The following is a 14,256-nucleotide window of genomic DNA, read 5'->3' on the forward strand; positions in this document are numbered from 1 at the left end:
ACTGTGTGGGTGCTGGGAATTGAACCTGGGTCCTCTACAAGAGCAGCCAGTGCTCTTAACCACTGAGCCATCTCCAGCCCCAAGAACAGGGAGTTTTAACAAGACCACTTGTCTAAAGATTCAAGGCTGACTCTGGCTGAAAGAATAACTTGCCTCGTCAGCTAAAACCTTTAGCTAGTACTGTCAAGAAAACAGGGACTAGTGAAGCCACTGAAATATGTGTACCTGAGATAGCATGTGTACAAGTGCATTGCAGACTAGAAACTTCTATGTTCACTAACATAAAGGACACAAAAGGAGGTCAAAAGTAGAGCTTTTGAAATTTACTTTGAACTTATAGCTAAGGTCCACATAGTCCAGAAAGCTCTCATGATATCACAAGTTACATGAAAATAATCCAAATTAATTTTTCCAAAGTCATTGGGTGCTAATCACTCTATTAACACCTACAAGTTAAGTGTCCATCAAGCAAGACAGATTTCCTTGTGTTTAGCTAAAAAATTAGAACTCAAGAGCTCTTATTACCAGTAGTCCACCAACATGTTAGTATGACCTTTTCTTGATACCCAGTGATGGTCAGGTGACAGCCGTAGGAAATAAAGGTCAGAAGGATTCCTGACCATAGCCCTGTGTTCCTATTTTGAGTTTCCATTGGAATATTTTTTCCTCTGGCTAGTTTATGTAATAGACTTAGTGTTGTGATTTGGATATAAAATGGTTTCCACAGGCTCATATATTGGGGGCATGTAGTTATCAGCTGCTGGTGCTCTTCGAGGGGGCTGTGGAACCTTTAGGAGGAAGGGCTTAGCTGGCAGACACAAGTGGTACTTTGAGTTGCTAAAGCCCACGTATGGTTCCAGTGTAGCGCTCTCTGCTTCCTGCCTATCACTGTGAAATGACCAGCCACCACAAGCTCCCACCACTATAAACGGAGCCACTTCAGCTGCCTGCCACACCCTCACTGCCATGATGAATGAAAGTCCCCTGGAACCGTGAGCCAAAATAAGCTCTTGTCCCTTCTGTTCCTTCCATCAGGTATTTAATCACACAGACAGGAAATGTAACCAACACACTTAGATATAGATTTTTGTTTGAAACAAAAATGTCCTCACTAAAAAATACATAATAATCATCATGACTGGAAAATGCTGTGTTTAACTCCATAGGTCAGTCAGAAACTGATGACTGGCCAGCTATCATTAGTTACAGACATGGGGTGAGATGGCAGGCTTCTTAATATCCAATGTATTGATTGATCCACAGTAATATAGCACTTCCAAACTTTTCATTGCCAGATTTGCTATGAACCCCTTCTAAACACAACTTTCCCAGTCTCAACCCACAGTCTCATATTCTGCTTGGATACTCACAAAGTTTTGGAAATGGTACCAGATGTTTTGCAGGAAAAACTGGTCACAGAATAAATTTAGTAAATCAACTAGTCCTTTGAAAGTAAAACTGTCAATCTTTTAGACACATTAGTTTCCACAGTTCCCGGACCGTGGGACGGAGCTTACTAAGGAAATGTTAAGCACTTCATAAACACACATTTCATTTTCTCTCCCTCCGTTTTTAACAAGCACCAAGTACCACAGCCTCTATAATTCCAAATAGTGCAAAAATGTCCTATTTTATCCTCTGATGCTGTCACACTTGAGCTCCCTGCCAATGGAAATATTAAGATGCATGCTTTAAACGCCAAAGGATATTTTTTGAAAAAGAAAACAAAAATCCACGTCTGTACCACAGTGAAGAAACCACTCCCTGGATAGAGACTCAAAACATGCAGGCTGAATCATCTCACTGGAGGCAGCAGTGAACAAATGTCTCCTGTGTACCTGTCGCCCTCAAGAGCTGATTCATCTTGCATGGAGCATAAATTATTTCTATGAAATAATTTACTCTGAGCAGTATTTCCAAAGCACTTGTGACCAGATCATCATGAATATAACTTCCAAAGAGATCTAGATTTGAAATTCCATCTCATGATGATAAAGAAGAATTTTCTGAAGGATTTCTATCAGTTATGTGAACTTTACAGTCAAGAAACATGGATCTTGGGTTTCACAGGCCATAGCCACAAACCAAAAAGTAAGTAGTAGGGCCCTGAAACATGAATGTGTCATTCATTCATTAAACCATTTGGTTATAATTACTCAAATATGCATTGTTACTTGGCACTTTTTCACCTTGTCAGCATTTGCCTGGCTCTGCCCGCCTCCACAATGACAGAGAACATAACACTAAGCCATTGAATCCAGGTGCCAACACTTAGTTTTATTCTCAGGTCAGTCTTTTAAGGAGTTTAATATTAAAGCTGTCCCTGACCCCACGTAAACTAGACTTGGCAGACTCCTATCTATTGTAAAGCTGTGAGAATGAAAACTAAATTGACATGTGTCTATCACAGGTATCTGTGTAACCCTTTTGACTTACATTTACTTAAAAATGAGTATATTTTCTGAGTATCACATTGCATAACTTAGATTATTAAGGGAAAATGGAAGGAAAGAAATAAATTAGGAGAGTAGAAAGAACGATGATCCAAGATCAACTTGGTTCAGCTCAGGTGAGGGCGTGGGAGCCATCTTAGAAGCTAAGGAATCGCCCACCCACATAAGGAAATGCAGTGCAGAAGCAATCAAGTGGCCTGGTGGACACCTTGGGGTCACCTAAGTGACACTTCTGGCATGGGCTCCCTAAGCTAGGGACAGGAGGAAAGATGAATCTGCAGGTTGTCCTATGACCTCTACATGCATGCCTACACACAGTCACACACAGACACACACACACACATACACACACATATAAATAATAACATTTTTTAAGATGAATCTGTCAGATCAGAGAGTAGGAAGTTGCTTAGTCCAAAGACAAGATGAGATGGGACAATTGCAGAAGAGGGGGCAGAAAGATTGTAAGAGCCGGGGCTGGTTCATGAACACAGAGAAACAGAGGCTTTCAGGCCACTGGAAGCTTGCACGTGTGAACTTGTGGCACAGGACCCGTGCCAACTCAATTAGACAAGGACCAGAGTGGAGCAAGAGAAATGGGTGGTGGGCTGGCCCTAGACTGAGAACTATTGAAGACTGATTTACTGGGTGAGAGAAAGCAGGCCTTACCTATGATCTGTGGATAGACTGACTAGACTCCAGTGGATGAATTTCCACTGAAGGACACCTGGGTACAAATGCTTGGCTGGATAGGACCTAACACATATGGCATAATACATGGGTCCTGTGGGGGCCTGGGGGCATGGATGGGGGAGAGGGTCTAAATTTGATTAAGAACTATTGTATACAATGCACAAAAGCTCAATAGAAATATTTTTAAGAAAAAAAGTGACTCTTTTGCACAGCAGCTAACTGGAACTGAAATAATATAGAGAATCTACTTTCACAATGGTTCTTTTAAAACAATGAAAAATTTAAAAACAAAGCTCCTACCCTTTGTTAGTTAAAACCCTTTCTAATTCATTTGTTGTAAGAATGTGTGGCATGTTGCAAAGCCTCCCCCACAAGACCACACAGTACAAAATGACTTATTATTGGAAGCATTCTGACAATGTTAAGATTATGTCAGCCTCTTTTTAAGGTGAAAGTATTCTCAAATCAAGTGACTTTGGGCCAGGGAGTATTCACTCTGAAAACCAGAAGGGGGACATGGTTCCAGGAATGCAAGGGGCCCAGGCTGAGTACTCACCCCCTTCAGCTTGATTAATACATTCACAGAAAAATTAAATAACTATTATGAAACCCCTTAGAAAGACACAATTATCAAAACTCCTTTCATGTAAGAAAAGATATATTTTTTTCCAAATAAGGGTAATTATATTTTTTCAGTTCTGACTTGAACTTTGTATTTATAAAGGTAATACAGCCATCTAGTGGAAAGAGTTTTAATAGCTGATAATTTACTCCAAGTGTAAAACAAACTTAAACGGAATAAATCTTCTATCATGACAAAATATATGTAAGATATAAGAGTTTATGTAGTATGTGTGATTGTTTCTTGCTTGTTTGCCTTTTCGTTTCTTTTTGAGACCAGGTCTCACGTAGCCCAGGATAGCCCTGAACAAACTTGCTATGCAGCTGAAGTTGACCTTGAAGTTCTGATTCTCCTGCCTCCACCCCTAGAGTGTTGAGATTACAGGTGCGCACCACGACACCTGGTTTTATATCATTTCTGGGAATTGAACCCAGGCCCTCATGCATGCTAGGCAGGTCCTCTACCAAGTGATCTACATCCTCATACCTGGCAGTGAGATTTTTAACACTGCGTGAACCATGTGAAAACTATATATCTGTGTTGTATAATGTTTCCAGAGACAAATTTCAAACTATTCTCTGCCCCAGATACCACAGTAGAAGCCAATTATGTTACAAAAATGTGGAAAGGGAGAGGTCCAAGTAGTAGGTTTGACACTGACTTAGTTTATGTCTGAAATTGCAGGTCTTTCTATCAACTTCTAGTGTCTTTGTCCTTCTGTTTAGTGTTTTAGTATGGTGTGATATGTAGTGTGTGTATGTGTGTGTGTGTGTGTGTGTGTGTGTGTTGTGGTGAGGTGTTGTGTGGTTTGTGTGTGGTATGTGTGTGTTGTGTGTGTGGTGTGTTGTGGAGGAAAGCACTTAGCAGTCTGGTATGCCCCTCCCAGACCTTTAATAGCAACCTTTTCTGTGAATAACTAAAAAGGCGAAAATACCACAGACAGCTCTTTTATATAAAGACAAGCAACAGTAGTGCTTGCAGAGCAAAGCCTGCGTAAGATCGAAGTCAGAGGATGCAACCTCAGCGTCAGCTCCAGTCTGTGGCAGCTGGGGGCAGTGCAAAAATCTCTTTGATAAAATGTAAGTTGTCTCCCCCAGCCTGCCCCCTCCAGAACTCACTATGTAGACTAGGCTGGCCTTGAACTCATAGAGATCTGCCTACCTCTGCCTCCCAAGTGCTGGGTGATTGTCATTTTAATAGGTAAACAACTTGCTTTATTTAAAAGTCAGTAATATCGATGACAGTGGTGTGTTTTTGGAGCCTTGATGTCACAATGGATAAAATTTGAGTACTTCATTCTCAGTTGAATTTTATGTAAATATGTGTGATCATCTTCTATCCCAGCGTAACCATGACTACTGTGAAGTTTCCATGTCTTTTGCCACTGTTTCAAGTATTCTTTCTAAAATCTGATTGTTTTTCTTAAAACAGTGGTAGACCATCTTGCAAAACAGGTACTGTCTTTCATCTCTAAAAGCAAAGCAAGTCAGTAAACCCAACCACGGGCATGAGGAGATGCTTCTCTCCTCTCACTATGCACACCTCCCTTCTCACCGACGGTGTCCACCACACAGACAAGGCCCATTTTCCTATGTGCTGAAAGGTACTGGATGGGTTTCTTCCCCTCTCTTTCACCACACTAGAGAATCTCTAATGGAGTTTAAACACTTCCTTTGATAGATGGAGCCTCAGTTGATGCTCTTCCTTCCTGAAGTACTTGGGCTTTGATCAAGATTCCCACAATGAGCACAGTGGATGTTGTTTTGTTCTCTTTGTTGCCAGCTGTTGTGTGACACTATTCTTGGGGAGACCTGAATGGCCATCTACTCACCCAGATAAGGAATAAATGACAGGCCAAAGTAAGGATACCTCAAAGTCCAGCTTGGTAAACCAATGGATTTTACTGGGGTTACATACAGGAATACGGGTAAAGGGTTACTAACAGGAGCAAAAATGACTCAAAGACAGTTGCGTCACCAAAAGCCCACTTCGGCATTGAGTGAGAGCTCATAAAAGCTGGAAACCTGGGCAGCTGAACAGGTTGTATGTACAGTGTCCCTTCAAGGCAGCTTGGGTGGTCTGAGTGACTTTCAGTTATCTGGGCTGGTATCCTCTTCCTCTGGATGACTCATGGGTCTGAGCCTCCTCTAGGTAGCTAGGCTTGTCTGAGAGTGTCTCCCAGCAGCCCTTACTGTCTACATAAGCCTGGCTGGGGAGAGGAGGGCCTAGTATATCTGGTCAGTTTCAGGGTCATCCTCAAGCTTTTGAGTTGTTTACTTCCTGAGCTTAAGGAGCTTCCTTGCAGGATAGAATGTCTCACCTTCCTTAGAACATCTTTCTTCTTAAGGAGCTTTCCTCCAAGATGGAAGGATTTATCTCGGAGGAAATTGGCACACAACACTTAATTTGAAAGAGAAACGTTAATTGAAAACAGTACCTATGTGAAAGTGAAAAAAACTCACACTTAAGGTGGAAAGGGATCCTGGCTCATGGTTCAAGGTCCAGCTCACTGTGGCTCATGGGAAGAGGCCAAGGCAGCAGGAGTTGGGAGCAGCTGGTCACATTGCATCCACAGTGAGAAACAGCAACGAATGTGCCGCAATGCTCAGCTCCTTTCCCCATTTTATAGTCTAGAACCTTCTGCCCAGTCAAACAGACTGCAAACAGTCAAGATGCGTCTTCTGCATCAATTAACATTGTCAAGATAATTCCCATGGGCATGGCCAGACACCCACCTCCTCAGTGATTCTAGAGCCTGTTGAGTTGGTAGTAAAGAACACTAACCTTCACATATATTTTCGTGTGAGATCGTATAACTCTTAAATTTGGTGCCTTCTTTTTGTCTTTTCTCAGACACATAGAACATTGAGATGTTGAGTGAGATTATGAGCAGAAATTTATTATCACCTTCAAAACGCCCCAACCCTATCCTTCCTTAGAGCAGAACCAAGCAAAATTGAAGATCTGTTACTATGAGGAGTGACCAACGAGTATGGGGGGTGGCACATACATGTATGTATGCATGCTCACGTTTGAAGGGCATGTACATGCAGGTGTGTGTGCAGGCCAGAGGTTGGTGTCACGAAGCTTCTGCTCTTCCAGCTTATTCTTTGAGACTGAGGCCATCAGTCAAACCCAGAGCTCTCCCACAGGGATGGTTTAGCTCTCCAGCGTGCTCTGAAGACCCTCCCCCGTCCCTCCTTCCTGGGCCACCATGCTTACTCTTCACTTTCATGGACTTTAGGGATCCCAACTCCATTCTTCCCACTGATGCAGCAAGTGTATTAACTGCTTAGCTGTTTCCCCAGCCCTTTACTGGTTTTTGATCATTGCTAACTTGAAATCAATTTTTTAAAATGATACAAAGGATCAGTTGATTAAAAGGATCAATTGCCCACTACTGAAGTTCAGTTTCTTTTTACAAGATGAGACTGTGCCCAGCATCTGATTAAAAGATGCTACAAACGGTGAACAGTTACACATTTACCAAACATCTGTAATAACTAGTTTTAGTCCAAATATGTGTCCATGTTTTACCATCTGTAGAAATGAAAGATGTAAACACACCCCAATGTTTTATGCTGATCACTCTAATACGGTAGCATTTGGGATGTTTATAAACATCACAGAAACTGGTATAGGAGCCAGAATCTGTGCTCAGAAGTGTGTGAACCATGCATGCAAATTCCAGAGTTGTCACTCTACAACAGGAGCACAGAGAGAACAAAATTTTCAAGTATGTTCCATGAACTGTGACCTGTGTTTCTGTGACACACCCTCTGGGACACTGTAGAAATGAGTAATTTCCTATTTAAATAAGAAGTTTAAAATTCAAAAAGGTGCAAATTTTATAAATACAGGGAAATTTGACAGAAGAATGTCTGTGGTGCATCTCCTCCAACCACCTACTCAAATTCTGGGAAAGTATCATCACTCAAAGATACTTCGAGAAACTTCGAGAAACTGATAAATCTCATCTCCGACACGTATTGGTCCTAAATGGATTGCAGTTTAGGGGGCTGAGTTTCCTGGGCGACCTCAGACTTCAAGCACATTCCTGGTACCCACATGCACAAACTGGTGCTGCTGGGTCCCTCTCCCTGGCTACACTGCACTGTAGGCTTTGCCTTTTCTAGTCCTGGAATTTCTGGCCCCTCTCCAGGGCTCCACTTAGTGTAGAGTCTGTACTGGTACCAGTCAGCTGCTGCTCTGTGTCTCAGAATGTCGGGGGTATTTCACTTTTCTCAGAGGCTTACTTAGTCTTCTTGTCATGATTCCACACCAACAAACGTCACACTGTGCCTAATGCTGGGTAGATGAGAACGTGCTTGACTTCGTTATTGAATTTTATTTTTTATTTGGAGCCTGCTTTTTCCAGTTAAAGACTCCTTTCTAACTTCTGTTAGGTTCTCTTTTCTACAGTGAATCTACTTTCTCCAGGATCACTTTCAACTGCAGCTTTGCCTCATCTGTTAGAGCCTGAATTCCTTGGACTCTCTCCTCCACTCCATTCTCTACATCCTTACCTCCCCTAACCTGAGAATGAAAGACCATCTCCCTCAGCTTCTCTAGCCAGACTCCTCAGATTAAGAACTACTTGTCCACCAGGCACGGTAATCCATGCCTTTAATCCCAGCATTTAGAAGGCAGAGGCAGTCAGGTCTCTGTAAGTTCAAGGCCAGCCTGGTCTACACAATGAGTTCCAGGCCAGCTGGGACTACAGGGAGACCCAGTCTCAAAAAGACCAAAAAAAAAAGAACCACTTTCCCAACACCCCAACACCACCTCCCCCACAACCCATCCTGCCAGTCTTTTCTGCATTCATTTAAGTGGGATATGTGTGGCAAACGGAAGGCCTGCTTCACAGTAGATAGTAAAAACAGGATTGTAGAGTTCAAACTCCAGCTGATCACAGTTCCAGCTCTGAGTTGGATCAACACGTACTAGACCACTCTGTGCTTTATTTTTGCTCACCTAGAAAATGGAATAATAGCAGAGTGCAAAGAGAATGGAGCCCCTGAAAATAACCTGCATTGCCTTGTGGCGTGCACAAGTAAGCAAGCCACCAAACGAGATGTATAGAGACCTCTTTGGCTTCGGACTGATAGGCTCTCATGAAGCTACTCAGCTTCTAGACAGGGGTATACATTTGCTAACTCGGGAGCTTGAGGAAAAGCCATTGACATCCTCCCTACCTTCCCTCTTAATAACTACTGGTCACTCCCATTATGTCTAGTCTTCCCCTTGAACCTGAGGTTTCCCACCCCAAGGTACTGCTCAGTTATAGTTTACCTGAATCAGAAAAATCTTATCATTCAGGTTAACAAAATGCACAGGATTGCCCTATTCCAAGCATCCCACTCTGTGTCATACTGACCAGAGCTTTCCCCTGCTGTCTTGGTTTCTTTTCTGTTGTTGTTATAGAACACCTGACAGAAGCAACTTAAGGGAAGTTAAGAGGCTTATTTTAGTGCACAGTTCAAGGTACAGTCCCTAAAGGAAGTTAAGGCAGTATAAGCTTGAAGCAGCTGGTCACAACACACAGTCAGCAAGCAGAGGGATGAAGGCAAGCTAGGCAGCTCATTTTTCCATGTTTATACAATCAGGATGCCCAGCCAAGGAATGATCCCACCGTTCCCATATTAACTAACATGATCAAGACAATCTCCTGCAGGCCTACTCAGAGTCACATCTCCTAGATGATTCTAAATTCTGTCAAGTTGACAACTGAAATTAACCACACCCACCCAGTGTTTTGAGCCCTCAGAGTTTGCTGGCCTGCCCCTCTCAAGACACTGAAACACTGACTTCATCGATTGAAGGAATGATGGTATCTATGACAGAAAATATTGCTTGCAGGAGACGATGGTGTCAACTTATCATAGACTGCCTTGGATTCTGATATGTTTTATCTTCTTAACTAACAGGGAGAAAATGAATGAAAAATAAAGTGTGAACAAATTAGCCAAAAATCAAAATGACTTTCCATTTTTAAAGGTAGCACAACAACATATCAAATATTAAAACACATGAAGTGCAAAAGCTATAGTCAGATAAATACCTCAGAGAACTTAGGTGATCCAAATTATGTAAGGATGAAGTAGAAATGAATAAGAATGTGAGGATTCTAATCTAGTTTACGATTTTATTTAAGAATTACTTTTCCTTTAGTTGGCATGGATTTACCCATTATTTAAAAAGTTTTATTCTCCTATCTGTATTTTAAATATTCTCACATGGTTGGCAATAAAATTTCCTGTGAAATGTTTCCCCTGTAAAATGTACTCTTTGACAGTTTCAAACTCCCTTGACAAAGATTTGTTCTGCTGCGTTACAGCCTCACGGTGAGGAATGAAGAAAGAGCAGACAGCGCAGGAAGGCCCATTCATACCACCAAGATGGAGAGCATCCAGGTCCTAGAGGAATGGTGAGTGTGAGAGCCATGCTGGGCCCGTCCTGGTGGTGAGAACCACCCACATCCACCCAGCGCCAAGCACTGTCTCCTTATGGAACTTGGAAATGATTGTGTGAAATGAGTGGCAACTTGGTCTGGGAGATCTTATTTAGAGACAGCAATTATTTTTCATCAGGTTTTCTATTGACTATGTTATCAGCTACAGCATTGCCCAAGTTTTATCTTTTTCCTTTAATAAATAAAGATTACTGCATGAATTAGCACTGACAGTGCCTTACTTTTGATTCTCTTGATTGAGAATATTTTGTTTTGTTTTTGAGACAGGGTCTCCCTGTAACCTCAGCTGACCTGGAACTCACTATGTAGACCACGCTGGCCTTGAACTCACAGAGATCTGGTGGCCTCTGATTCCTGAGTGCTGGGATTAAAGGTGCGAGCCACCACATCTGAAGACTGAGAAAAATTTTAAGTTCCTGTCCTTATGAGAAGAATCTAAACAGTGCTCATACATGTACACGCATGCATGCGTGCACACACACACACACACACACACACACACCACATGATTATCAAAGTCAGTCAGGAAAACACACCTCACTAACTAACCCCTGGTCCTATTTCCATGTGAACAGACTCCAAACCACTTTCTCCCACATGAGAAGTCCAAGTATAATCTTTAGATAATAAAATCAAATTGTAAGTCGACTATGCACTTAATTATGTGCTTCCTTTTTTGTCCTTTTTAACAACTTTTAATATGAGTTTTATTGTGGTGTTAAGCATTTATAAATTTAATAGTTTATTATGAGTGTGTGTGTGGTGAGTTGTGTGCTCATATGTTTATGCATGTGTGTGTTCGCTCACCCATGTGTACGTGTGAAGAGGCGTGAGGAAGAGATCAACATCAGATGTCCTCCTGTACCACTCTCCACATTTTTTTTTTTTTTTTTTTTTTTTTTTTGGGAGCAAGGTCTCTCACTAAACCTAGAACTCAAAGTTTTTGTTAAGCTTAGCTCACTGGGTTGTGAGTCCCTGGGACTGGCCTGTCTCTGTCCTCCCCCCAACCCCCAGCCCTGAGGTTCTAGATGCACACAAGATTCCCTGGATTTTACATGGCTGTTGGGGATCTGAACTCTAGTTCTCATTCATGTGCAGAAAGCACTTAACCAGTGTTAAGTGAACCATCCCCCCAGCCCCAAATTTAATATTTCAAATGAAGGAAGAGGTTCAGACACTGTGGGATATTTGTAAGTATATCTAAAATACCTGGTCAAAAAGTTAAGAAAAATAAAATGTGCATCCCTCTTGACCAAACATATTCTGAGTCAAAAACAAGATTCTGGATCATTTTAACCATAAGAATCACCAAGCTTCATGTCTCCCTTTCTTTGATGTTTAGACAAATGGCTCGATGACTGGTGAGGTCTTCAGTAAAGTAGTGGTCTATGTACAGATGCCAGAAAAAAAAAATCCATGCTGCTCTAAAAGTTCTCTGCTTTTCAAGGAATGCTTTTCAAGTATTTTAGGAAATTTTGTGACAAGTCCACAAATCATATTCTTATTTTAGATTGAGTAAGTAATGAAGAATGGATACTAGAGTTGAAAAATAAATTGTTTCTTGTAGTCACACAAGGGAAATCTGGGTTATGAAACAAAGGGGGGAAATGTAATTTACATAGTGTTTCTATCAGTTTATAACAACAAATGGCTAAGGAACGTCAGTATTTGCAGGACTCATTGGGAATGTTTTACGGACACACGTGAGGGGTGTAAGTCCTTACTATTCCGACAATCAGCTCCTATCCATGCCTCTTGGGTCGGTGGGGATATTTGTCAAGACCCAGGATTAATCTAGCCCCTCACAGTATTGCCAGATCGAACCAGACTGAGTAGCAAAACACTGATCACTAGATGGCAGCACGTGCTTGGCCTGTCACTCCACCGAGCTTCATCCTAACCCGTTTCTAGATCAAAGTTGCCTTTAAATGGCTTTATTCTGTCCCTGCAGCCAAAACCCCACTGCAGATGAAGTCTTGTCCTGGTCTCAAAGTTTTGACAAGATGATGAAAGCCCCTGCGGGAAGAAACCTCTTCAGAGAGTTCCTCCGAACAGAGTACAGTGAAGAGAACCTGCTTTTCTGGCTAGCCTGTGAAGATTTAAAGAAAGAACAGAACAAAAAAGTAATTGAAGAAAAGGCCAGAATGATATATGAAGATTACATTTCTATACTATCGCCGAAAGAGGTAAGAATCTGGAAAACACTGCGGTGGGCTTCTGAGGACCCAGGATGACTCCAAAGGGGGCCGTTCTTCGAGGCCATTAGCGCCTGGACCTCCCTGAGTAGAATCGTAAATGAGTGGGCATCCTTCCATCCAGAATCTCCCTGAACATGTATAAAGCCAGGTCCCCTCAACCACGCTTGGATCATTTATAGGTCACTCGCTTTCCAGAGCTAACCCTGTGGAACATGTTGAGGCAAGTTGTGGTGCCTTAAAGTGGTATGTAAATGACATATTAAATAAATGTAAAATATAAACATTATATATACATATACACAAAACATTTCTTTTTTATACTCTTTAAAAATTTTATGTGTATGAGTATATTGCTTGCATGTGTGTAACTGCACTCAGTGCAAAGCCCGCAGAGGTGAAAAGAGGGCATCTGATCCCCTGGAACTGGAGTTACCATGACAGCTGCCCTGTGGGTCCTGGGAATCGAAGTCAGGTCCTCTGCAAGAGCAGCCAGTGCCCTTAACCACTGAGTCATCTCTCCAGCCTCTATAAACATTTCTTGATGTTACTATTAAGGCTCATGTTCTGAAATTTTCATTTCCTTGTTCCAAGGTCATGTCTTACACATTTTAAAAACAATTTAAGCATTATGCCCTAAAACAGATGTTTGAAATCAATAGGCAATACAACGTCCACTCTTGATCTAGGGTGCATTTTAAGAGGGAAAACAAAATTTTAAGTTTTTTAAAAATTAACATTTTTTGTTAGAAGCAGCATTTCTTTCAAGCAAATGAAGATGATAAACACAAGTGTCCTTGCCACAGATTGCAATTTCTGGTGGCACCTTGTGTCTGTTAAGTATTGTAAAGGCCAACAGTAAAATAAGAAATTAATAAAAAGCACATTTTTAACTATAAACAGCATCAAGTCATTGAAAAAAGTAAACAGATGTAAATCCATAAATCTATAATACTTTTGGGTGAATGTAGGAAAGTATGTGGTTTGTTATCTACAAATCCCTTAATGCTGGCTTGGGAATTAATGAGGATTGTCTGTCCCATCCCGTGCCTTCCTGGGACCCTTGGCAACTTGATTTGGAGCCCCAGCTTCCTAGCTGTGTAGAATGATGGTGTGAAGGCTCTAAAATCATGTTTGTGATGTCTACACTTCCACTAGGTAGTAAAAATTGCTTGCAGCTCTAAAATGGGGTGTGCCATGTGGCCAAAAATGTAAACCATTTTACATTTTTGTAAATGTAAATGGGAAGGAGGACTTCAGAGTCCCCAGCTAGCCTGGTGTGTGCAGAGAGGAACAAGACACCTTGTCACAAACAAAGTAGGAAGTGAGAACAGACACCCAAGGTTGCCCTCTGATCACCATACATGCACCACAGCATGTGCAAGCCAGCACTCACAAGAGTGCCAACACACACACACACACACACACACAAGCATGCACGCACACATGCACACACACACACACACACACACACACAATAGATAAGTAGCAGGGACACTGATTACAGACTATGATATTAAATAATCCTAAGTAAAACACAGTTTCATATGCATGGCTTCAATGACTGAACAACAACAAAAAGATGCACAAGATAAAGCTTTAGGGTCTGGAGAGATGGCTCAGCAGGTAACAGGACTGGAGTTCAGCTTCCATCACCCACATGGTGGATCATGACTGTATCTCCAATTCCAGGGGATCTGAAGCCCTCTTCTGGCCTCTATGGGCATTGCATGCACATGGTGCACTTAATGCAGGCAAAATGCCCATACACATAAAATAAAAGTAATAAATCTTAAAAAAGATTAATCTATAAACTATTAA

General features: G+C 41.7%; 1 protein-coding gene across 4 annotated transcripts in view; it reads left to right on the forward strand.

Moving 5' to 3' along the window:
- Nucleotides 1–14,256, forward strand: part of Rgs17 (regulator of G protein signaling 17) — a 132,981-nt gene that overhangs the window by 109,471 nt on the left and 9,254 nt on the right. For all 4 annotated transcript variants that reach the window (XM_008854731.2, XM_029556987.1, XM_029556988.1 and 1 more), the window contains exons 3-4: nucleotides 10,106–10,195; nucleotides 12,192–12,426. In XM_008854731.2, coding sequence (XP_008852953.1) covers nucleotides 10,106–10,195; nucleotides 12,192–12,426 — 325 coding nt within the window. The remainder of the gene's footprint in view (nucleotides 1–10,105; nucleotides 10,196–12,191; nucleotides 12,427–14,256) is intronic.

Source organism: Nannospalax galili, unplaced genomic scaffold, assembly GCF_000622305.1.
Source record: "Nannospalax galili isolate Female #2095 unplaced genomic scaffold, S.galili_v1.0 scaffold1087, whole genome shotgun sequence".
Taxonomy (NCBI): Eukaryota; Metazoa; Chordata; class Mammalia; order Rodentia; family Spalacidae; genus Nannospalax; species Nannospalax galili.